We start from the raw sequence: 24,000 nt of genomic DNA on the forward strand, positions 1-24,000 counted from the left end.
TCAGAAGCATAAACTCTAATTAGCTCACTGTTCTTGTTTTCAGAAACAGGGGAGGGAAAAGGGAGTTTGATAGTGACAACAATAGCGACAACAGTGGCAGTGGAGAACCCCAAAGAAAGCACCTGCAGAAATCATTGAAGTAGAAACCTTACGGAAGCAACAATTTCTTCAGACTTCCAACAACAAAAGAGAAGACGGTATTTCTCTTAGCTACAGGTGACCTTTCTAGTCTGGCAGAGAGAGGAAGTCTTTTTCCTTTCTTAAAACAATGAAATCATTGCTACAAAGGAAGATGGCTGTGCAACTTGGGAATCGATCTCTAATAAACTCTGTCAAGCCATATGGCCCCAATTCAGCAAGCTGTTTAACTTCACTGAGCTGTACGACGCAGTTCCCAGGATTCACGTTATCTGTGTACTTACTGAGCCGTGCCTACTGGACCAATAAAATAGTACTGAAAGTATTTGATTTCTTTCAGTATTTCTCTGCAGCCTGAACAACTACCCAGCCTGAATAACCACCCTACCCCACCTAGCACCAGAGACTGAGACATGCAGGATCAAGTGAGGAACTGTGCTACCTTTAATTATTTATGTCTGAGTCTTGTGCACAGCGTGATTCATTTGGTTACCAAGCAAAAGCACAGGTCACATGCTGAATCTCGCCTCCCCAGGCCTGCAGCAGAACTGAAGCTTTTCTGTCACAGTCCTCTCTGTCATCATGAAACCATTTTCACAAGCCCTCAACTTGAAAGAGCACTAATATGGATATAGGCAGAGACTAGAGATATCCACAGCTGGATTTGTTGATTCAGGTATTAGTGCTGCTGACATCTTCGGTGCCCGAGGTGAGAGTGGGCAGGGTTCTCTTTTTATGTGGAAACAGCTGACCAGCTACTGTGACATAACATTTAGGAAATCACACGAGCTTAAAGCTACTCTGAGACAAGCATTTTATCACGGAAATACACTAATGCAGCAGTTTCACTTGCAATTCTAGCTTGACTTGTTCTTACTGCTTTTTATTGCTAAAACAAACAACAAACACAAAACGTTTGAAAAATGTCTTCTTGTCTACCTGGAGACTTTTTAAAAATGCATTTATTTACTAGCTATCGTGGAACATTCATAATTCGGCCTTCGCTGGATTTCAGGTCGTTTGTAACTGCTCTTTAATGTTTAACTAGGCAACAGCTCATTAATTCTACTTAGTGTCTACAATCCATACTTGTGGTACAACCTTCTGAGGCAATATGCTGATAATAGCAATACCGAGCTAGTTTGTGGCATGGAGAAGACATGGGTCTAATATTATTTCAGGCTAGCTTTGGTAAATTAATCAGTGGAGAAGTCTCCAGAGGTTTATACGCAGTAACACAAAGAGCCTTATAGTCACGTCTTTTGCATAACAGAACGAAATCCTATCACTATTGCACTTCGTTTCTTGCACATGTATTGCACGAGGTCAGCAGTTAGCATTTAATGTACAGCTAAAGCAGTATTCACAGCACTCTGTCATAAATTGTTCCAAGCTAACGGTAAATGAGCAATTTGTCATCACAGCTGGTTTGCAGTTACATCTAAATACGAAAAACTGTAGCAGCCATCAGCCACCTCACAGTTGCTCTGCTGGAATTTCTGAAGAGTAAGTAAGTATTTCTGATAAAACAATTATACTGTTGTGAACTATCCCATTTTCTTAAAAAGCGGTTATTTCTGTTGCTACTGCAATTACAGTTCTACTATACAATGATTTTTCTTTCCCTTTCGGGTATTAGAAATACATTTAGTAATTGCAAACAAAATGCTCCTCACAAAAGGATCAACCACATAGACCTTACATTGCAAGCTGCCGTAAGAACTACTTACAGAGATTAAAAAATAACTTTTCATCTGTTTCTTTCTTATTTTGAAGCCCACTGAAAAAAATACACTTGACATTTAACCTGGAAAGTAACACATGGCCATCTGGCACACTGTTGATCACTCCCACAAGCGCTTCCAACTCTGGCTGAAATCACCAGGAGTCCTGTATACACCAAAAATAGACACTGAGGCTCTGAAGACTGAATGAGGAACACTTGAAATTATCGCTCAACTGTCGTGACTTACTCTTGCACAATCACAACACTGTTGCAAAAAAAAAATCTTACGGTTCTAAAACAGACATAAGCGATCTGTATTTGCACTTTGATTAGGGAGTCGAGCATGCAAAGGAAGTGTTTTCAATGGAAATATGACTTTTAAACAATAGTTTTAATGTTTAACTAACTACCAGCTGCTGAGCACTGAAGCTTTAAGACTCCTCCAAAAAGTGTAACACCAACATAAAAACATTTAAGAGTTGGCATCAGCAAATAGTCCTGAATGAAAACCTTCTCGTGACAAAAGAATTTGCTCTAGTCTCGCATACTAAAAAGACATTGCACTTCAACATGGGCTCAAATCTTTTTGCTAGAGGATGAGTACATGAACACTATGAAGGAGCAGGTACCGTTATGAAGAGGGGATTGTCACTTCAAGGAAGTAGTCTGAGTCAGCATGGAAAATAAGTCAAATTCCAGATTACCTTTTTATCTTCGTTACCCTTTTTCCTTCTTTTCAAGAGAAGGAAAGACGATCACTACTGGTAAAATACAAAGCTCTGGTTATAAGAATTATAAGAAATATCGGCAAAGGACTTGTTAAATATACTGGTATGGCTTCCATACCAGTACCAGGAAGCGGTGCAATTAATCATACAACTGACAAGTGAAGATGTATCTCTCAAACTGAAGAAAGCAGGTCACAGTTAAAAAGACAATGATGGTACTCCCCTCCTCCCTCCCCCCCCCCCCCCCCCCCAAAAAAAATTGTGAAAAAAGAGACCTGCTGTGGCTATGAGAGTTGCAGATGTAGTTCTGAGTGGGAGAACAGCCACATGCTACCTACGTATTCAGTTTTAGCAGGCTCCTTGCTAAAATACTGACTCTAGTTTTTGTGTCCACATTTTAGAAAGGATGTAGGAAAATTGGAAAAGGTTCAGAAAAGAGTTATAAGAATGATTTCAGGTCTGGAAAACATCCTTTGTAGTGAATGACTAATGAAACTCCATCTACTTAGTTTTTCCAAGAGAAGTTTTTCCACGACTTTGTCATAGCCTACAAGTTGCTACATGGGGAAGAGTCTTCTGACAGATTAAATCTTGCACGAAAGGACATTAAAAGACAAAAAGCTAAAGCTACACAGAAGCCAAATGAAAAACAAGGCAGATGCCAATACCCCTGATGGCAATAAAATGCTGGAATAATTCTCAAATACGGTAAAGTCACCATTTCTTAGAGATTTTTTTAAACCAGCCTAAATATCTAACTATCGTGGATGCTCTAGCTCAAGTTGGCCTATTGTATGGACGCAGAAATTACTTAGGTTCACTGCCTGTCTTACAGAGAGGAGAGGGAAGACCAGATAAACGTAATACTTCCAAAACCAACATCTCTGACTTCATCTTATTAACCTCAGTTAACCTTCTTATAATTTCCTTCTCCAATGAGTCCAGTGAAAAACTGGACAACAGTCAAGCTGGAGCACTGTACCTGCAGCCTCTTGTGAGAACCAGCTTTGTCTCGTCTTTCCTTGGTACTCTCCATCTTTCTTCACTTTCAATTCAGACTTAAAATTGCAAGGCTTCCTGGGCTGTAAACCATCTTTCCTGGCTGCAGGGATTAGGGTTGGTGAGCGCTAGTGTAGCATATACAGATAAATAACTTTTAGAATGGAGCCATGATCGATCACACGTGATGAACAGGAGTCCAGTTACTCACTGAAAAATTCTCATTTAAATAATGATTTAAAATATAAGATCAGTACAATCTAGGGGAAAAAGAAAACCCAGTAACTTAAAACCATAAACGTTGTTGGTTTCTTGGTGGGTTTTGTTCGTCCGTTTTTTTTTAATGTGGCAATTTTCAAAAGTAAAACTAATCTTGATTATTTCTAAGAGCTGAGCTCTGCATTCGCTGAATGCATTGTGAGGCAAAAGCGCTCAGCTTTCTGGCACCCTTTTGACGTGGTTGTTTAAGAACACGATTAATTCATTAACACAACATAGCGTGTCAAAGGATAGCACTGAAAATATTACGCATTAAGAGTACCAAGTGTTTCACACACTGCTTGGAGATGCCTCTGCCAGCCTGCCAGAGCAAGCACCAAAACAGAGCTAGCTGCAACCAAAATAAAGAGGAAAAATACTAGAAAATAATCAAACGGCAAAATACTTCCCATCCACCTCCCAAGTGCTCTCAGGCTGTGTTAAAGACAGGGCACAGAGTGCTTCTGTAATAATAACAGCTTTGGCTAACAAAAAAGCAACTCTAGCAAAAATTACCGAGTCTAAATTCTTTCTGCTGAGTAGAAGGAAAACAGCACCTATTGGAAACAGTGGGATCTGGGGAGGGCCAGAATAATCTACGCTGGCATTCAGTAGTTAACATTAAGCACATAAGGTCATTTGTTAACGACATACAGGTTTGAACGACTGCTGACTGCAGGGAGGTGTGTTACTCATATGACCGCATTGTGCCTCCCCTCCTCCTCTCCATAGAGTGATCAAAGAGCAGAGATTCCAAATTGTGAAGCAATTTTTTCCAAGGGGAGCATCTGGGGCGCTGGCACGTTTCAGCGTGTGTTACGCTGCAGCTCAGGAATTGCGTCCAGGTCTGCCACATGGTTGGGCTCGTGATGGACAGACCAAGCTGCTCCGGCTCCCCAGCTGCTCGGCCCCTTCCACTCATTACCCAGGCTCAAGCACTAATGCCCTCACATCAATTGCTGAAGGGGTCCTCCACAAGTGCCACGTGAGTTCCCTGCACCGATGGGGCTGTGATGTGGAAAAGAAAATGGATGTCTGCTTTCTTACATATCTAATTTCTTTTGCATACATTTGCATGCTGGCCATAGCCCCATTCACGTTACAGCCCCCATTTGTGAGCCACAGATCATTTGCCAGTCAAAGCTGGCGAGCGTGCGTGCGTGTGTTCGTGTGGATGGAGGGAAATCCAAGACTGTGTATGAGAAATTGCATGTAAAAATAGCAAGAAAAAAAAAACAGGCAGTAGCCACAATTGTGTGTGGATGAAGGGCACAAAGAATGGCTGCACCTTTTAAGACTGCTGGAGGCGCATGGGGACACATTCAGGAGGGGGTGGCAAGCCATTTCTGAACACTGATTACATGGGTAAATTGTTTGTTCCACTGTATCACAAAGAGAAGGAGCATTATTTTTCATGCCGCAGCTGTTTTGAATAAGAATAGGAATAAACTTAGCCATCCTCCTCATGTTACTTACCACTAATTATGGCATATATTTACATCTATAAAACAGTGAAATTTGGGGGACATAATTTAATGCCCCTTTATTGTGTAGATCCCTTTATTCCATCCCGCATTTGAATTTCAAAAATGTTTAGGACTTCAAAGCATCTTTAAAAGCTTGCCCTAATTATAATATGCATTACTTTCAAAAACTCCTAGTTTGCATTGCAGATTCCTGCAAATAGAGGCATTCATTTTAAACATCAATTAATATCATCCACACATCTTCAGATGAGCTTTAGTCTTTCTTTCAGAGTTTCGCCGGGCTCTAACTAAGCTTCCTTCAGTTTGAAGAATAGTTCAAGCTCTTGCAAACACTTAAAAAATTAAGTCAGTTGCTCCGAACGGCGGAAAGCCTGAAAACCCAATATTAATTTATATCAGCTGCTTTTTTCACGCGTCACTATTTTGAAAATGTCCCGCCACCTTTTAGATAGATTTGCTGCCCACATCTATGCCTGGAGCTGCAGAAATCAGAGTTTAGCTTGGCACAGAGCCTCTGTCAGTGTCGAGATACACAAAATCCACGGCCACAGCACTGAAAGTTGTGCTCACACCAGCAACAAGGATCCCAGCAGAGGCACGGAGCCCTCTGCGTGAGGCCTGCAGGCAACAGAAGGCGTGTAATCAGAGAGAAGGGCAAAATGCGACAGAACAACAGCTACCTAAAACAGAAGATGAATTCAGCCTAGGCTGCAACAGTCAGGTATGCACTGATGAATTAATGTTAAGAGCTCTTAGTAAAAAGTGGCTACCAGATCAACTAGCACTCAGTAGCACCAGTTACTTACTGCAGTAAGCCCTGGAGCAGTTCCTGTGCCGGTGGAGATGCACATGACAAAAAAATAGCAGACTCAAACTGAAGGTGCTCGTTGCTGGAGCTGCGTACTGCAAACTTTGTGCAAGAGGTAATGGAAAGCTGGGGGCCCAGAAGGCAGGGCCCCCATGTTTAAGAAGCATTTGGGGATAACGCTGGAGGTACATACAGCATTTACTTTTTCAAGAGGCCTAAGTGTATTATTTAGTGTTAGATAATTTATGAATAGTGGCAGATAAGCATTTTAAACAGAGTTAGAAAATGGTGTGAGCAGAACTTAAACCAATAAAAGAAACCAGCAGTGGCAACATTATGTTCACTTAGCTTTCAGATAGGCTGATGAGAATTTCAAAGACCAGAAAACGCTGGCGTTTTTCACAAGTCATAAAATCAGCTCAAGTGAAAACTAGCCAACATGCATGTTGACCTAAGATTAGATGGCACAAATCATACCTGCTTGACTTACATAGATTGGGATCATTTTGCTGGTGACAGTGTGAACAGAAGGACTCCCCCTGCATGCAGGCAAAGGTTTCACTGAATTCCTTGCCAGTTTTCTAGGAGATAACTTTTACACTTGCTTAAGAACATTTATTTTTGTTTTCATTTTATATCCCTGTAGTCTCCAGTTTCATATCATTGTGTCACACAAATTTCCTGTGCTATATTCTTGGTATGTTGTTCCTTATTTACTCATTGCACTGAGTGCATAACGTAGTAAGTACAAGTCCATCTGTGGGGTGACTTCCCTGAACTAGTTCCCATTGACTGCCTGGGATAAATAGAAGATTCACTGCATTTAAGGTACAAGACAAAGACTTAGGAATTGCTTAGCAGAACCGTGAGGTTGGTTATTCGAATGATGTAAATGGAGAAATGGAGAAGTCTCTTTCTTTTACACCTCCTGCAGTTAGGTAGAGAAAAGGCCTCAAAGTGCGACATCCAGATGCGTCAGCAGGGCTGAGGCCAGAAGCCTTGCCATTCCCAGCATCAGGCTGTACCTCACAGGAGATACAATCAGAATGAACCATTAAGCCTCCGCAAAGCAAAACAATTTGGCTTTGTACTCAATACATGTAATGCTTTGCTACGTCAACTCCAAAGTTACCAAATGTCTTCTTGCAAGATCTCACACCCGCCCCTCTCACTTTGTAATCAAACCTTATTACTTTTATCACAGGAAAAACTGAAAGGCAACCGTGCTGCTGAGAATCCTCAAGAAGAGCTACAAGGGGAAGAGCAAGAGGAGTACTCTTCCCAGCTACCAGAGCTAAGCTACTTTCTGTATTGGTCATCCTCAGTGCGAGTGTTCCTTTCTGGTCTTCCTGTTTCCCATCCTTCTTTTGCACACTAGATTCCATGTCTAAACAAAACATCCTTTCTGTCACCTCCAGGGACAGGCTGACCTTTCTTTAAATCTTTTTACAGGCTCACCATCCCTTCTGGCATCACATCCACACCTTCACTTTCACAATTCCACAAGCAACAACATCCAACTGCTTTCCTGCTCCGGTTTCCCATGATTCCTTTTACTCATAGCCCCTGGTTTTCTTTTGCTGAGATCCCTTGCAGTGCTTTCCCACCTGTATTATTTACCCAGTAGAACTTCATATTCCTCTTTTACTCACATTACAATCAAATCCCACCAAAGCCCAGACTGTCACTGAACACTGGCTTACACCACTGAGCAAACTGTCAGTGGCTAAATAGCAATAAAGGGAGAAGACAACAAAAATGATGGGAAGTGAGAAACAGCTAAACAAGGGGTAAGGGAATATATTGTGATTAAGCAATGAACAGAACCTGGGAGAAGTTGAACTTTTCAGAGTAGGAGGTGGTAGTGGATGAGACGCAGACAGCGGATACTGCTTCAGAAGTGGATACTGAATTTAAAAGAAAGGACAAGAATACAGAATGTAATCTATTTTTACATTAATACACTGGAAATTACTATCAGGGTCCAAGAGATTGTCAACAACCTTTGCAAGATATATACTGGTAACAGATGACTGGTTTAGAACAGTTTCTAAAGGCTCCCCTCAAAAATGGCAAGTGTCTTATTTTTTCTGAAGAAATGTCCCATTGGGGTGAAAGAAATTAAATAAAAGACAGTGAGCTGACAATTTAGGATCTAGTTCTCATGACTCACCACGGCCATCTTCTATTTTTCCTGTACGTATATTTCTAGCTGTGGGGGCACTGGCGTGAAGTCTATTCCTAGAGGAGCATTCATCATCACGCTTGCTACACCCGAACAGTGCCCCTGGCACCCTCCCTCTGCCTTTGCACGCCCAACAAGAAAGAAAATCCACTGGCCTATTTTAAGACCATGGCTTATGAAGGCATTCCCATCGCATTTTTAATATATAACTCAGCAGGATGTTTAGCACTGTGCGTTTTTTAATCTCTACATTAATACAACACGAAATTGTATTAAAAGACCATGAAGTTGGACAGCACTGCGAAGTTAGGAGATGTTGGACTGAAGGTTCCCACACACCCTGACTGCTGAACTGCATCACAGAGTCTTTACTTACACAACCACACACTCACCCACTGAGCAGCTATACAATATTTTTCATTATTTTCATTATTCAGTGTGTCTAAGTCCCTGTCTCCTGCACACTATTCAAAACCTGTGCTGAACTTAGAATTATTAAAATTTTCCTAATGGCATTTTTTAAACAGATGTCAGTGAGTTTGATTTCTCAGTGATGACCTGAGGTGAAGAGATGGCATCACCCTAATTCTTTGAAATTGAGGCAAGAGCATTAAAGCTGAGCAATGCTCATAGGAGGTCAAGCATTGAAAGCTGGTACCCTGAAGTTCTCAGTAATGAGTACAGCACTGACCTTAATGATACAAGGAAGATCTCTACTGGTTTTAGATGCATCTTTGAGCATTCAACGTACCTGAAAATCAATTTTCACATGGAGAAACAACAGAAAATACTGCACATCAGTGAATACAACACAAATCTTTGCTGCTCCCATGCCCGATGTAGTCTAAGGCTTACAATCATAGAATCATTTGAGTTGAAAGAAACCTCCAAAGGCCCTCTAGTCCGACTGCCCTGTAATGAACAGGGACATACGCAGCTAGATCAGGCTGGTCATTCTCATGCAACTGAGAACAGGCAGGTGGGGTGAAGTTCATTCTGTCAGTGGGTTTCGCAAGTATTTATTAAGCAAAGTGGGTTGATGAGATGATGGGCCTTTGTTCAAGCCCAAGTTTTGCAAGGAAATGAACTCAGTGCTTATAGGCCATAATTCCAAGTGCTGTTTCTCTGCAGCCATCTTCCTTTTGTCCTTATGCTTGTCCTGTTCCCAACCCTCATGCAGGTGTCTCTACTGTGTGCTGTTATCCTACATTCCCCCAGAGACTCCTTACCACAAATGCTCCCACTTCCCACTCTTTATCCCTTTTTAACTCTATGTTCTCACCTGCCAAAAGGCAGGCTCCTGGTTTCTGGTGTATTTCAGCTTCCAGTTCTCTGCTGCCACCTGTTTCTGGCCTCTTTGCTCAGGCAGCCCTCAAACACTCAGTCTATGGCTCCCATTTCTAGTTTTAAGTTCCATAAATTTCTCAATGGATTTCTTCTGCGGTACAGCACAGCTCCTACTCAGTGGTTTCTCTCTTCTGCACTCAGATTTGAGAGAAGAGTCTCCTTCATTCTCAGTTCCCATATTTGGTGCCACAGAAACTTTTGGCAAGATGCGACATCTTGGGTACATAGAGATTGGAGAATATTTCAGATCACACAGACTAACTTCAACAGAAAAAGACAAATGCCATGAGACGTATCTTAAACAGCGCTTCCAGATCAACCTTTTCTAATGTCAGCAACAATCTCTCCACTCTGTAATTAGTCCCTGAATATGCCCCTTTCACTGAGACTTTAAAAGACAAATTTTAAATATTTGGAGGATAACTGCTGGTACGAAGAGGAGCCTATCACAAACAAACAACAAATCCATGCAAAGAAAAAGTGTAAGCATAAATAAGGTCTACCCTTGAGATTTGGTGATCCTTTTGCACGAACCTATAACATCACCATATTGTTTTGCAAATGCAACAAATTAGACCTGGTGCATTGGTGAAATTTACTAAAACTAGACCAACAGATTTTCCAACATCTCAGCTTTCCATTCAAATTCTGTTTTCACTCCTGCTTGCAACTCATATGAGCAGATAGAACTGTTGGAGCAGAGTCCCACAGCTCACCAACAAGCAGGCAAGGGGAAAGCACATGTGCTCTAGCAACCAAAAAAACATTTAAGAAAAACCCTGAAGCTCTCACAAGCTCATGATCAGCCCAAAGCACACCTGAACCAAGTCCTTCTTGGTCCTATTTGCTAAGTGCAGGCTGATCCTTGCATTATGTGCATTTGACAAGAGTTATCCATAACAAACAGTAAAAGCAGTCTCTATTTCACAGCTTCCTTGGTTGTTCTCAGACCACTAGATGGCAGTTCTCCATTTGTAAACAAGTGCTCTGTTACCTGTTTGCTTCTGCTCAGCAGCTGTGTCGAGCACAGCTGAGGCATGCATCTGCCCCTGCATGTCATCTGCAACACAGACTTGTGTTGCTGCCAGCAAGAGTGGCTCCGGGACAGCACCCTACCAGAAGGATATACAGCTTATATATGCTTTTAGATGAGAAAAGACATTTCCACAAGCACCCCAAAGCTAAGCACTAAACACAGGCCACACTGCCAAGAGAGCTTCTCAATGTCATGTCTTACTCACCCAGAATTTTACAAGGAAGAAAGCGTTTTGGGGCCCCTTCCCAAACAGCTCTTTTAGACCGCCCTTCTTCTCAGGAAATTTGTCATAAATCTGACGAATGTCCACCGATTCAAGCAACGGGTCGCTGTAAGAATGGTTTGCGTGTCCAATGTGTACGAAGAGGTGTTTATTGTACTGCAAGAAAGAAATGGGAAAATCAGTGCTGTACAAAAAGAACAGAGGTTTATTAAGCCACAGGATCGCGTGTGTTCCTGCAGAGGGAAGCGTGCTTGGATGGACTAAATGACTTGCACGTTACTCCTGGGACTATGTTTTTTTTGCAGTATGATTCCCATGAAGAACTTCAGTGATTGTGAAATAGCCCCTAGTGGGCAAGGGTCAACTTCAAAACCCCATGGCCCTACTGCACACCACCAAACACGGTCATCTTCAATGAAGTAATTTACGCTGAAAGACTGAATGGCAGCAAGCTGATACAGAGCCTATTGCAGAGCATAATCAGATGAATATGCTCTGGAAGAAAGCCTCTTTCTGCTGCTTCAAGCCATGCCTTTTCGTGTCCCATGTCCTCCAAACCTAGATTTCTGCTGGTATCCCACAGCCTGCGCCTACACACTTCTCATTTGTCTATTAGAAAAAACCAAGAGCAAACCTCAACCTATAGCATATGCTAACAGCACTTAAGTAAGAAAGACAGAAAGGAGTTTCTTTAAACCTTGGGATGACAATCATGAGAAGGCCAACCACTCAGTGTTGCTGCTACTCTAAGAGCAGACCTTGCTGTATTGTATGCCCTCCAATGTTTTGACCTAAGTACTAAAAAGAGCCAACCTTCACCACGCCCCTAGGGATTGAGAGCCGCTGGCCACACTCTGCCAAATGCCGTTCTGCTTCCATTTCCCCATTTCTTAACCTCACCTCGCTGCACATCATCACTCACCTCTGCAGCCCCTTCCCTGGCTGGGGGAACTCCTCAGGCCAGGGGAGCCCAAGACAGCTCCCACTCAGTCCAGTGTGGTCTTTTGGGGGCTCCCAGCATCACGCAAGCAGTCTGAAGGAGCTGCAGAGCAGTGTGATTAAACACTGCGTTCTTTAACCATGCAGGTCACAAAACATTTTTCTAACTCGATTAAAGGAAAACTGATACGCTGTCAATGAACACTAGAAAACCCTGTCATAACCAACAGATGCTATATATAAGGGGCAATTCCCAACTGGTAAGCACAAATAAAATATTTAAAACGCCAAAGCAGACCTCATTTAAGCTATTTTGTTTACAACATACCTGCTGAATGAACAAATTGAAAAGACAAATCTAAATTAATTAGACATCTCTCATAGCCTTCCTTTGGTGAGAGCGGGGCCTTCCCTAGCAGATGTCCAAGACTCTAGGGACGAGGAAATGGACTAGCAACATTTCTGTACTTAGGAAATTGTGGTCTATTTGAAAACCTTCTAGCACAGTGCAATCTGAATTTGGAATCAGGGAACACTCATCCCTGTTCGTGGCCAAAGATGAGGTGAAGTCTATGCTTTTTACAGGGTCGAGTGGTCCATTTTGTGAAAGAAAAAAAGGAAAGAGTTAACAGCATGCCAAGGTGCTTGCAAATGCAAGTCTTGAGCTCAACGCATCAAATACGTGAGCACCACTTGCACAGATCTTCCTGGCAGGCTTCTCTCAAAATAATGCCATTTCAGTTTTGCTTGTGCACAGAGAAATTGCCCAGCGTGACCCAGAGGGACAGAGCTGCTCTGAAGAAGCCGTTTCTACCACAAAAACATGTATGGCAGAGAAATAAATGTGTGGATGGGAGCTGAAGGCGTGTGTGCAGGGGGGAGCGTGCCCTGGTCTGGCTCACGAGCTGATCATTTACACAAGGACCCAGGAAATCATTGGCCTGGTTGGTAAACATGAGAGGTTATCACAGTGGTATCTGCAGTCAGAGGTAGCGTTTTACTTTACTTTACAGTAGTGGACAAAGTGAACTTAGGAAACATTTTAGCTTGGACAAAAACAAAAGAAAAAAATGGAAACTAATATGAGAAAGAACCTCGGCTCCCATTTCTGTTCTTTTGACACACGTTTAGCTTGCAGCACTGTGACTGAATGACAAATAAGTCAGGCTGGACGTTTTTTGGGTATCTTGCTCCCTTCTGAAAAACTTTGATCCAGAACCTTGTATGGGACACCAAAGCAAAACGCCATGGTGTCCCATACACCTGGGAGCTGGCAGGAAGCCACGGGAGGGCTCCAGGAGCATGCTCCTGTCGTTCTTCCAGGCCAGCAGGAGCAAAGTGCAGGCAAAGGGGAGTGGGATGAGTCACCTGCTGATGGCCCAGCTTGACCAAGGAACAGGGTGAGCGCTACCCAGGGGGAGATGAGCACTTCAGCCTTCTGTGAGAAACGAAGCCAAAACATTCTCCGTCCCCTGCAAACTCTTGACCTGCCTAGGAGGGCTCTCCCTGGGGATGAGCACCTCTGCTCTCCCTCGTTCAGAATAAGGGCTGGCATGGTAAAACTCGCTCAGTATCGAAACTTCAGTGAACGAAATCCTATATAGGAACACTGAGCAGTTCAAGAAGTCTTTATGCTGTTTAAATACAAAAGCAGAGCTGAGGGCAGCTGTAAAGCTACCACAGTTGTCTGCTGAGCTCGCCAAAGTACCAGATGCTGCTGCAGCAACATTTCTGAGCGGGTACAGTGAGACAGATGGTATGACATCACCTGACAACATTCCTAGGACGGAAATGTTTATTTTGATATTCCAATGTGTGATTATTTTCTCCTTCTGTTGCTGCAATTCCTATACTAAGTACAGTCATTAGTAACCTAATTAAACATAGCACATTTCTACAAACTAATGAACGATACCGTATTAGGAGGGCAAATGGGTACTGAAATGATCCCTGTAGTCTTCATACATACTTCACAGTGGGAATTTATGTATAGATAGAAGCCAAGAAGCTAAGCTGTATGCCTACATTTTTGAGTCCATTATGTCTGAAAAGCTTAAAAACATCCTTATTATCATCAGAATCCACTGTTGTCTTAGACTGCGTATTCCAGCCACTGAAGTACATTAGGTGTCGCGGAATTTGCTCGTGCCACAGCATCTGAAGGGCTCGCATCCAGCACCGAGGCAGCAATGCGCTTCAGCTGCTGTCAACCACCATAGGTCAGATCCTGTGTTTTCCAAGGATAAAAACTGTAAAAACGCACAAAGAATGTTTGCAGCTACTTTGTCTTCAGCGTCTGCATTACACAACATGCCCTGGAGATGGCCGCCTCTTACTGAGCTCCCTTCCTTAAAAAATTCCAACTATCCAAAGAATGCAGTAAAGCCATGAAATATGACTGTTGTCAAATAATACCACGAGAAAAATTATAATCCACTTAGGAATTTAAAAGAACCGAGACAAATTGCCAATGGCAGAGGATGCGTGCATTTAAGCTGGAGCAGAACAAAGACAAATCACCTCCACTTGTTCTATCCGTCAGTGCGTGTATCTGTAACAGCTCCTCCCCAGTTCTGTACTTACACATCAAGGCAACAGCCATCCCGGTCTGTGAAACAGAAGTTTTGTGGGCAGCTGAGCAGGAAACAGCCTAAGGGCAGCAGCTCGATCACTGGGGCTGAAAAGAGAGGCACCAGTGCTGCCCAACTGCCGGGCCCTGCAGCCTGCACAGCACTGCACTACTGAAGGAGTGGGCCAGGCACTGCAGACTGATTAGAAAGCAGTCAGTGTGCTGCTGTCACCTGCAGCCTGCCCAGCGCAGTGCTGCTGCCTCGCTCTATCTTGTACATCTGACGCTCTTTAATTTCCTGCTGATGTAAGAAAGTCACTTGCTCTGCCAACAATTCTTCTCATTTCTACCAAAACACTGGCAAGCGGATATTTCACTGCCACTGCTGCTGTCCTCCACTGAAGCAGACTGGGACTTGTATTTATACCGCTCTCGTACTATAACCAGAGACTTCGCCAACTCCTGTTGTTAGGGATTTTAACACTCTCACAACCATCCTGGGCTTGTGTGTTATGACAATGCACAGCCTCCCTCGTTTTTTGAAGCCCTCCACCCATCAGCCTCCTGCCTGGCTCTGCTCAGGATTCCATCAGGAATGTGCCCTAAGAGAAGTCCTTGGACAACTTTCTAGTTGCAGAACTAGGGAGGCGGGAGCCGAGCGAGGCAGAACGCTGCTGGGGAGGCAGTGCAGCTCCCAGCCTGGCACGTTACTGCTGCCCAGCACTTCCCACGCACTGCAACAGGAGTCCCAGTGTGCAGCCAGGACTTGCTGCTTAGGCAAGGTGCTCACAACTCATCAGCTTTCCTGCAGCAGTGCAGATGCAGCCTTCCATTCTGGCTTGCCTGATCCGAGACCCCGCGGTCCCAATTCCACAACTGCTGAGAGCTCAGATGGGAAAATTATGCCTGAATAATTAATAAAAGGAAGCTCTCAAATAACGCTAAGTATTTGGAAAAATCAGGCTCATGACAAAACAAAGTGGACCCTCAAAATCAGAGGCCCATTCATTCTTTTGCACCTGAACTTCTTGGTTTTCAGATGTCAGCAAGAGTGCCCCTCAATCTCAGAGACGACTGCACTGATACATCTGTGAAATCCAGATGGAGAAGATTATTAATTCTCTTTGGAGGAGAGTTTAGATACTGCTCAGCAGCAGGGCATGGGGCCACGCATTTCAACAACAGAAGAAAACAAACTGCTGAACAGCGGCTTATCAAAGAAGGGCCTGTGCAGCTAGACTGAATGAAGGAGGAAAAAAGGAGCATGTGAGCACATAATTACATGACACCCAAGGACAAACATTTCATGGAGATGGACATGTGCTGCTCAGCACCGCACAAGGAATGACCCTTCCATTTTTTATACTTGGATGGATTTTAGATTTAAATGACCCAAAATCCGGAATCTGCCACTCCACAACGTTTGTCCAAGTGTGGCTTTGCTTCCTCTTCCTTTCACAGCTAACCGAGGATCTCCTTATTGGCCAAAACACTGAACTGCTTTTCATACGCTTTATGGGGAATAAAGAAAGAATAAACAATGCCTTTAACAACAGATATTGTTCAAAGATGGAGGGTTTCTTTTCAAAAGACCTCACTGATTTTTCATCACTTAGGTGGCTTGATTAACTTTGGTGAATTTTACTGCATCTGGCTAATGAGGGCGGGCTGCTTTTACGGCCCTCTCGCAACTGCTTTCAGTTTCTGCTACTCAAGCACATTTCTCTCTGGGCTCACAAAGCCCCTTTACAACAACAATAAAACCTGAATGAAAACATGAAGAATATTTTATTTCTTCACCGCTTTTCAAAATACATTTTGAAATTTGGACCTACCACCACCTGACGGTTTGGATGGGTGTGTTCACACCGAAAAGGCCCAGCAGCCGTGTTCCTTCCAAGCCTACGACAGAAAGCTGCCTGAAATGAATGTGGCAGCGAGAATCCTTGAAGAGGCAGAGAGAAAAAGGGCTTTATTTTGGGAGGTGGCACGGTATTTTCCTGGTTTGGAAGTAGGTGTGAATGAACTTAGGAGAAATTGGAATTATTTTCCATTCATTGTTGGAGTCTCCAAATGCTGTACCTACCTGTGTACCAGCCCTCTGTTTGCACACTCGGTGTTATTTCGGGATATATATTGGATACTCGGTTTAAGCACTTGTCCTGAAATTTCACAGAAGCAGTACAGTAAAAACAGAAAGCTTCCCTTAAATAAAAGCTGCCCTGAAAGCAACAGGTTGCATGAATTTGTTAATCATGGAGAGTATACTTCCATAGGGCTGGCAATAAAGAGAGGGACCCAAAAGGAACACGGGTGCTTGGACGTACCAGGGCAGCTCCTAAGCACCATTTAAGAATTGTGATTGAGCACAAAATGCCACAAAAGGGAAATACAGCTTGACATTTATAAACTGAATTGATTTTCATGTTGGAGGAAGAGTAATTTTACCCATCCTTACCCGCAGAGTCAGTATTCCAAGATTTTGCAACTGTGCCGTCTTACGCCCTTCCAGATGATCCTCTGCCACACAGAGTTACAGCGAGGGATGTTTATTGTTTCCTTCCTATATTTTTTTCTTTTGTCAATGGAGCAATTTTGTGGCTAGGCAAGGGAAGGAAGTCAGCAGCCCCCAACAAGTGACAGGGCTCTCTGGAGCACGTTTCTGACCCACCAGAACGCTGACCTGGAATTAACGTAACTGCCTGACATCAAGGGGCTTTTGTACTTCTAAGCAGCAATTGCCATTGGAAGAACCCCAGAAATGCTTAATGCCCCACTTCTGTGATGAATGCTCAGTGGGTGGACCTTTATGTCCATGCACAGCCCCACTGAAGTCGCTGGGAGTCAGCATGGGCAGACACCTGAATCCCTAATTGCTGTTCAGGAACACAGGCTGCAAGGGGCCTCCCGGGGTCACCAAGCCCTGCCCCCAGGTCCCATTTTAAGGAGGAATCAGTCTATTTGCCCTCACCACTATGAGGCTTTCTGACCTGGTTTTCAGTTGAAGGAAGGAGGAATTGTTTTTGTTTTTGTTTTTTTTTTCCGAACGAAATGTTAAAAAATTATTTGATCAAAAGAATACTTAACTGGAGCTAAATAATGATGGTGGAGTGCAGCACGGGGTGACCAGCAGCCAAAGATAGCAGCCAGGCTATCTGCTGCATGCCCACTGTGCAGCCCTCAGCTCCCCGCAGCACATGCAGAGCAGGGATAGAGAATGATCCAAACTGGAATTTATACATGAAAGAGAATTGAACTGTCTTTGTGTCATAATTTTGCAGTGTTGTAGCATGTGATTCTGAGTCTTTAAAAACAAGTCTGGGTACTTCCATGCTTCTGCCTCTCTCATACCCCTCCTGCATTTACCAAATGTGCTCTGCAATAGTTATGCTTGCAAGCTGGGACAAGCACCAGTGGGCCTCCCTGCACACTCAGGAATTCCAAATAACATGAGTTTACTCCAAAAGAGGCTTCACAGCACCTATGAAGCTATGTCAGCTAGCCATGTTTCAGCCCCTCCCCGCCCCCCCTTCTGCACTGCCTTCCCACAACCTACACCTGCAGGAAAACAGAACCCCAGCATGTCCTGCAGCCCAGCAGCACTGCCGCAGGCTCTGGCAGAGCTGTAACTCAGGATGCACTGAGCTGCCATTCACCCACATGCAGCACAGCCATGCTGCACAGCTGCACCCTCTCTACCAACACACTCCAGGCAAGTGCGCAGCATCCCCATGCAGAGCAGCCTGGGTGCGGCAGGGATCAGCAGGGCACGCCGCGTGGCGCCCAGCCACAGGCGTTTGATAGGGCTGCCCAAAGAGAAACCTGGATGCTGCCTTCCTGCATCAGAAACACAAACCCCTCCGGACTGAACGCAGAGCTGGGGCGGAGAAGGCGTTCCAGCTGTGGCTCAGCCCGAGGGACACTGAGAGTCAGAGTGACTGCGGCTGCAGCCTGCCTGGTGCAGCCCACAGAGCCCGGGCTGCCCGAGAGCATGGGCTGGGCCCTGGTTGCTCCCAGGCGGCAGTGAGATCTCAGGGAAGCCGTGCAGCAGCAAGCCACCCGGTAAGAGTAGAGCCAACGGTACCTGCTGGCAGACACCGCCTTCCTCAGCATTAAGTGAGCCTGGCCAAACGGGACGCACAGCAGCCCTGCACACTGCCACATATTTAGTGTATGAATAGCTCAGATATGGCATATTTCCGTTGGGGTGTTTCTCTGCCAGGAGCATTCCTCTGTTGTAAGGTTTCTGGGCTATGTCTCCGGTCTCCATTATGCAGCGTAAACACTCCCTGGATAACACCTCTGGCCAGAGCCCATAAAAGCTATGGTTTCCAGTACTTAATTACAAAGAGCAAATGATAACTTCTCTCCGCTCTAAGCCACCGTATTTTACCAGGCATCTGAACAAGAATGACCTGTCTATATTACCCATTCATGACAGTATTTGCTTTTCAGAAATTATCTCAATAAAAATTCTCAGGTTCGAGCTGAAAGAAGCTCTTTTGATTTTTTTGTGACACAGTAGAAACCGTGCTAGGCTACTCACAAATGTCTGTGATAAATATGTGATGATTAATATCAAGGTTCATGGCTAACTGGAGTAAATAAAATACTACAGCCAACTCCATAAACTACCCCTGCAGGTACAGTATAAGGACTTATAAATCAAAACCTTTCTCAAACAAACAAACAAACAAACAAACAAACAAAACCCCTCAGATTGGATCCTAAGGTACGAAATCGAGAAAGGCCCAATGACAGGACACATTTAGAAAGGTAATCTCAAAAAAAAAAAAGCAATACAGATGAATGCTGTACGCTTGAAAGACTTGAACCCAAAACTTGAAATGGACTATCCCAAAAACACACAGAGGATGACCCTAACATCAGATTTGTAGAGGGCCATGCGTAATTGCCATACAATTCCTTGGTTTTGTTTCTGCTAGGAAATAGATTAAATTGTAACTTACAGTTAGGTACTGAACTGCTGCCAAAAACATGATGCAATTTGGTACAGCTGCTAAAGTAGGTTAACAGTGAGGCATAGAGAACCATGCCTGCTCTCAGAGAGGCCTCTCTCTTCAGCAAATGGAGAAGGAGGGCAAGAAAGGAAAACATGGTACCACCGTGAAAGGAATATTACATTGAGTGGAAGAGAACACAGCAATACCAGGTGTGTATTCCACCAGGCCTAGCCCTGGAAAGCACACTCTGAGTGGGAAGGAACTGAGGAAAGCCAAAGCTGAGAGGACACAAGGGCAACACTTACTGATTCGGGATCCCTCTGCTGTTCAAGGAAAGCCGAAAACTCCACCAGCCTGAGCTTGGTCGTACCGATCGATCGGCCCTGCCACGCAGGCACCGACGGAGCTGGAGCTGACGTAGGCTCAAATCCTAAAGCAAAGGAACCATTTTCATGAAGAAGTTGATCATTCCTCAGTTAATATTTCCTGAATTAAATACAACCAGGAATCACCCAGGTAGCTCCTTGGTCATTTATATTCATTTTAACAAATAATGAATTCAGAATGACTGAAAGTAAGAACAACACAGAAAAACATGCAGAAAAAGAGGTCCCAACCCAACCAGCTAAAAATGGTACAAATAAAAGGTTTGCTCCACTGTTTCCTTGAGGTTGTAACTCACTGTAGAATTTTTGTTTTAATTATGTACTAGATTTTAGAGATTTACAGACACTTCACACAGACTTACAGCTGACCCTTGCTTGGAAACAAGCAGCAAGGCTCCATGGAGATATTACTGCCTCGGGAGTCAGGAGAACTGGCCTCCATTTCTGGCTCCTAATGTGCCACATGCTACAAGTAAATCACCTCTCTTTCTGCCACTCTCAATCCCTCTCTCCTATTTAGCGTATACACTTTCCAAGGCAGGGATTGTCTCTTACTATGTATTTGCACATCGGGTCCTTGACTTCTTTTGGAGCTTTTAGGCATCATTATATTACAGATAATAATAAATAATTACTGTAGAGAGCTGAATCATACTCTAAAAAGAAAATTTTAAATTGATAATAAAGAGGGAATGACATGCTCTAGAGAGAGAAGGGATGTTAGCCACCATCTCTAATTCACCTCAAGAGAACGAATAAATGCTATCTCTTGCTCCTCATCGTGGAAAATTAGATGAGAAGGAAACAAAACAGCAAAGGAAGAAGAGAAAGGCTGCAGCTGGAAGGCAGAAGCTGATCCTGCGAGACACACAAGAAAGGCTAGAAACCAGGATAAACCTGAATAGGGTTGAGAACCAGGGAGAAGTCACAGATAGTTTGCGTCCATATCTCTTAGTGGGAGTTTGGGAGCTGGATCCAACCCTCAAACTTACACAAAGAGGGTTTGAGGCTTGTGTGAAACAGGGAATTACAACAATGACTGGTTACATGTGAACAGGAATGCTAAGGAAGCAAATGCATGAGTTCTGACTGATTTAGAAATACTAATAATCCCATTCTGAAAGAAAACGTGGAAGATAAAAGATGGTTTGAAGTGTCTGACAGTCACGAGTATTGTATAGCAGGAAGTTCAAAACACAACACAAAGTATGAAGGAGTCAGGAAACTGCAGCTGGCAGTCAGAAGCATGGTGTAGTTTGGCAAGGGAAGTGTCAAGTTAGTTGTCACCTGCAAAGAAATAATTATCTTTCCTGGTATTAGGTGTGAAACCAACTTGGGAAAAGGAGCATGGAAGCAGCCATGGAAAGGGCTTCACCAGTACGAGCAATGGAAGTCAGAGTAAGCATTAAGCACCTAACAAAGGGGTCTCAGGCAGAGCTGAACCTTCAGGAGGAGAGAGTTACCAACAACTGACACAGACTTATACTTAAGGCTGAACACAAATGGTTTCTGAACAGTTTTTAGCCTCAATTAAAAATAAATGAAGGCTTATTATAGTTACACATGGAAGTGAGATTTAGCGTTTAAAATACAAACATGCATTCTACTATTCATTTTTTACAATGCATTTTGATACAGTATGAAACACTGGCTAGAGAACATGTATCACAGCAACTCCTCACATATATATTAACACTTCCTATCTAAAACATAGAATCAAACACAAAAAACCCAAGTTCACTGATTCTCCCTCATACCAAGTACCAGGACACTGGTATTTGTTAGAAACTGGTGTTTGGTTTGGTTGCTGGGGTCATTAGAAATGGAGTAGCGGCTCTGTCCATGTCAAGAGTTAATACACCACATTCAGGACACAATTCAACCCTTTTTAAAGGAGACAAGAAATGAAAGTTACCTGAAATGGGAGCTGTGACTGATGGCTGTATAGGGTAGGCCTGCTGAACGAATGGCTTTACGCTGGAATAAATAGTTAAAAAATCATACACCATGCCATCCACAGTAAATTCCATTAGAGTCATACATACAGTTAATGATCTTTACCCACGAACATATTTGTCCCTTACATAGCATATGTAACAAACCATAAAGAGGCAATAGCAAGAGAGAGAAGCATGAGAACGACATGCTGAAGCGAGGAGCTTGTCCGTGCTCCTGCCCTGCCTGCTGCAACCATCCCAGCAGTCGCAGATGGAGATTGCTTTGCCTCCCAATAAATCCAGAGGACGTAGAAGTACTGGGGCACAAAGACTCCCATCAACCTCATGGAAACAAGGCAGGGAGAAAATGAAAAATAAGGTTGGGAGATGTTGCTCCAGAGCCTCGGCAGGGAAAAGGGATCGCATCCCTCATCAGCCGTGAGGGACGCGATCCCTTACAACTTTTCAAATACGAGATCACATCACTGCGAGTCTCTTCCTTTCCCTGTAACTACTTTTCCTTCTTTTTGAAAATGTGCAAATTATTGCATGACTGATATCCCGTGGCAGCAAAGCACGCCAATCAGCCTCATGCTGCACACAGAAACATACTTAAATTTTCAAACTTACTCTTGCGAGGATCCAGGCTGCCCCGTTTGAATCATGCCAGGCCAAAACTGAAAGAGGAAGAACAAACAGACCCACACTTGTTTTCTCTGTTGAAAGATTTGGGATATTTCTGAACAAGCATGATTCCTTTTGCAAAGACAAGTGAAAGCATTAATCCATTCACTCGGCCTTAGATTTCTACTGAACAGCGTTAGAAAATACAGAGATTTTCAGGACTTGGCTAACAACTTACCCCAGGTGCCCCAGGAAATGTAGGACGGGGAATTCCTGGCAGGCCCAGCTTGTTGTGAATAGCAGTAGCTGAGACTATCTGAGCTGATGACATTGCTGCCATGTGCTGGAGTGCTTTGTCCTTTGCTGTCTGATCCTTTAATATGACAATTACACGGAGTCTTAAAACATTTGGCACAACAAATGATGTTAAATAACTGCAGCTACAAGCACATAACTAAAAACTTAAAAAGCCACACAGAAAATGCAAAAATAGCAAACCATGCAGGAAAAAAAATACAGCACGGAGGCTAACACTCAGACTACCTGAAGGCAAAACCTCCTCTCAGACATGCATGGTAGACCTGGATTCTCACAGTCTGCTCTGCCAACACGCAGGAAGCTTGGGGAGAGCAAACTGCTGCCCACTTATTTATCTGGGCAGATTCTGCTGGTTTTAAGTCAGGCTGGAGTAAGTCAGTCTGCTGCTAAGGCTCTGCTTGCCAGAGAGGGATCGCTGAGATTTGAGCTCTGTCATTTAGATCTAAGAGAAGTTTGCCTTTAGTATTACACTGTAAAATGAGAACACAGAACTGCGACCGACTGTAAACGACGACAGACATATCTTCGTGCTTACACATTTAGACCCAGAGTCTGTTTTACAATGAATATTTTAAAAACTGGATCACAAAAATTGAAATTACAATTTTAACTTCCAGTTGCAGTGCGTTACTAATTTACAGTGTTCCCAAAGAAAACAAGACAGACATAAAGTTTCTGCTGTTTTCAAGCATATAGGAACAAGTTTAGGAAAAGTTACTGATTACCTGTGTTAGAATTTGGAGCCCTAGCTGCTGCCAATCGTGTATGATCACAGAACAGAAAAGGAAAACCTCTTAATGCAGCGGGGTATTTTATGTCAGGTAATAAAGGTAACCAACAGACTGCTGCTATCTGGAACAGTGGGGTTCCCCGTCTGGAGGTACTGTATTAATACGTGCTAACATTTAGGTACGTGACTTAGAATGAAGGAACACAAGCAATATTAGGCGAGGATGTTGTTGGCTTTTGGGTTTTACTTTACAAGCAAAGTAGCAAGCATGCTGGCAAGAGACGCATGCTCTTATATATGGTATATGACTTTGCACATATGCTCCCTCTAAAGCTTATGTGGAGTAGTATGATAGGTGAGCAGTCCTTCCTTTGAATAGCTCCTTCAGAAACAGCACAGGCTGAGAGTACAGGAAAAGCTAGCCAAAAATTCTGCCAAGCACAGCTAAGGTACATAATACTTGGTTTAGTTAGAATACTTACCATGCTTGTTACCTGGATACAACAACAAACAGTTTATTAAAATGCTTGTGTGGAATAGCAGATTTTTAGCAAAATATGAACAAAATAGTAAGAGACAAAGGAAGAGCACTTTGCTC

At 43.5% G+C, this 24,000-nt stretch overlaps 1 protein-coding gene and 1 long non-coding RNA gene across 31 annotated transcripts in view; one reads left to right on the top strand and one right to left on the bottom strand.

Moving 5' to 3' along the window:
* LOC110402020 overlaps positions 1-10,889 on the top strand; it is a 160,255-nt gene extending 149,366 nt beyond the window's left edge. For 15 of the 21 annotated variants that reach the window (XR_002440810.1, XR_002440816.1, XR_002440819.1 and 12 more), the window contains one exon: positions 44-1,891. This is a non-coding gene — a long non-coding RNA (uncharacterized LOC110402020). Of the gene's footprint in view, positions 1-43; positions 6,058-7,348 lie in introns of those variants that run through there. The other 6 variants (XR_002440812.1, XR_002440811.1, XR_002440804.1 and 3 more) reach the window with 6 other exon arrangements.
* TEAD1 (TEA domain transcription factor 1) overlaps positions 1-24,000 on the bottom strand; it is a 149,472-nt gene that overhangs the window by 8,960 nt on the left and 116,512 nt on the right. For 6 of the 10 annotated variants that reach the window (XM_021403656.1, XM_021403659.1, XM_021403658.1 and 3 more), the window contains 6 exons: positions 23,885-23,896; positions 22,593-22,727; positions 22,361-22,407; positions 21,709-21,770; positions 19,713-19,837; positions 10,918-11,091 (listed from right to left, as the gene is read on the bottom strand). In XM_021403656.1, coding sequence (XP_021259331.1) covers positions 10,918-11,091; positions 19,713-19,837; positions 21,709-21,770; positions 22,361-22,407; positions 22,593-22,727; positions 23,885-23,896 — 555 coding nt within the window. The remainder of the gene's footprint in view (positions 1-10,917; positions 11,092-19,712; positions 19,838-21,708; positions 21,771-22,360; positions 22,408-22,592; positions 22,728-23,884; positions 23,897-24,000) is intronic. The other 4 variants (XM_021403662.1, XM_021403661.1, XM_021403657.1 and 1 more) reach the window with 1 other exon arrangement.

The sequence above is a fragment of the Numida meleagris genome, chromosome 6 (assembly GCF_002078875.1).
Source record: "Numida meleagris isolate 19003 breed g44 Domestic line chromosome 6, NumMel1.0, whole genome shotgun sequence".
Lineage (NCBI taxonomy): Eukaryota > Metazoa > Chordata > Aves > Galliformes > Numididae > Numida > Numida meleagris.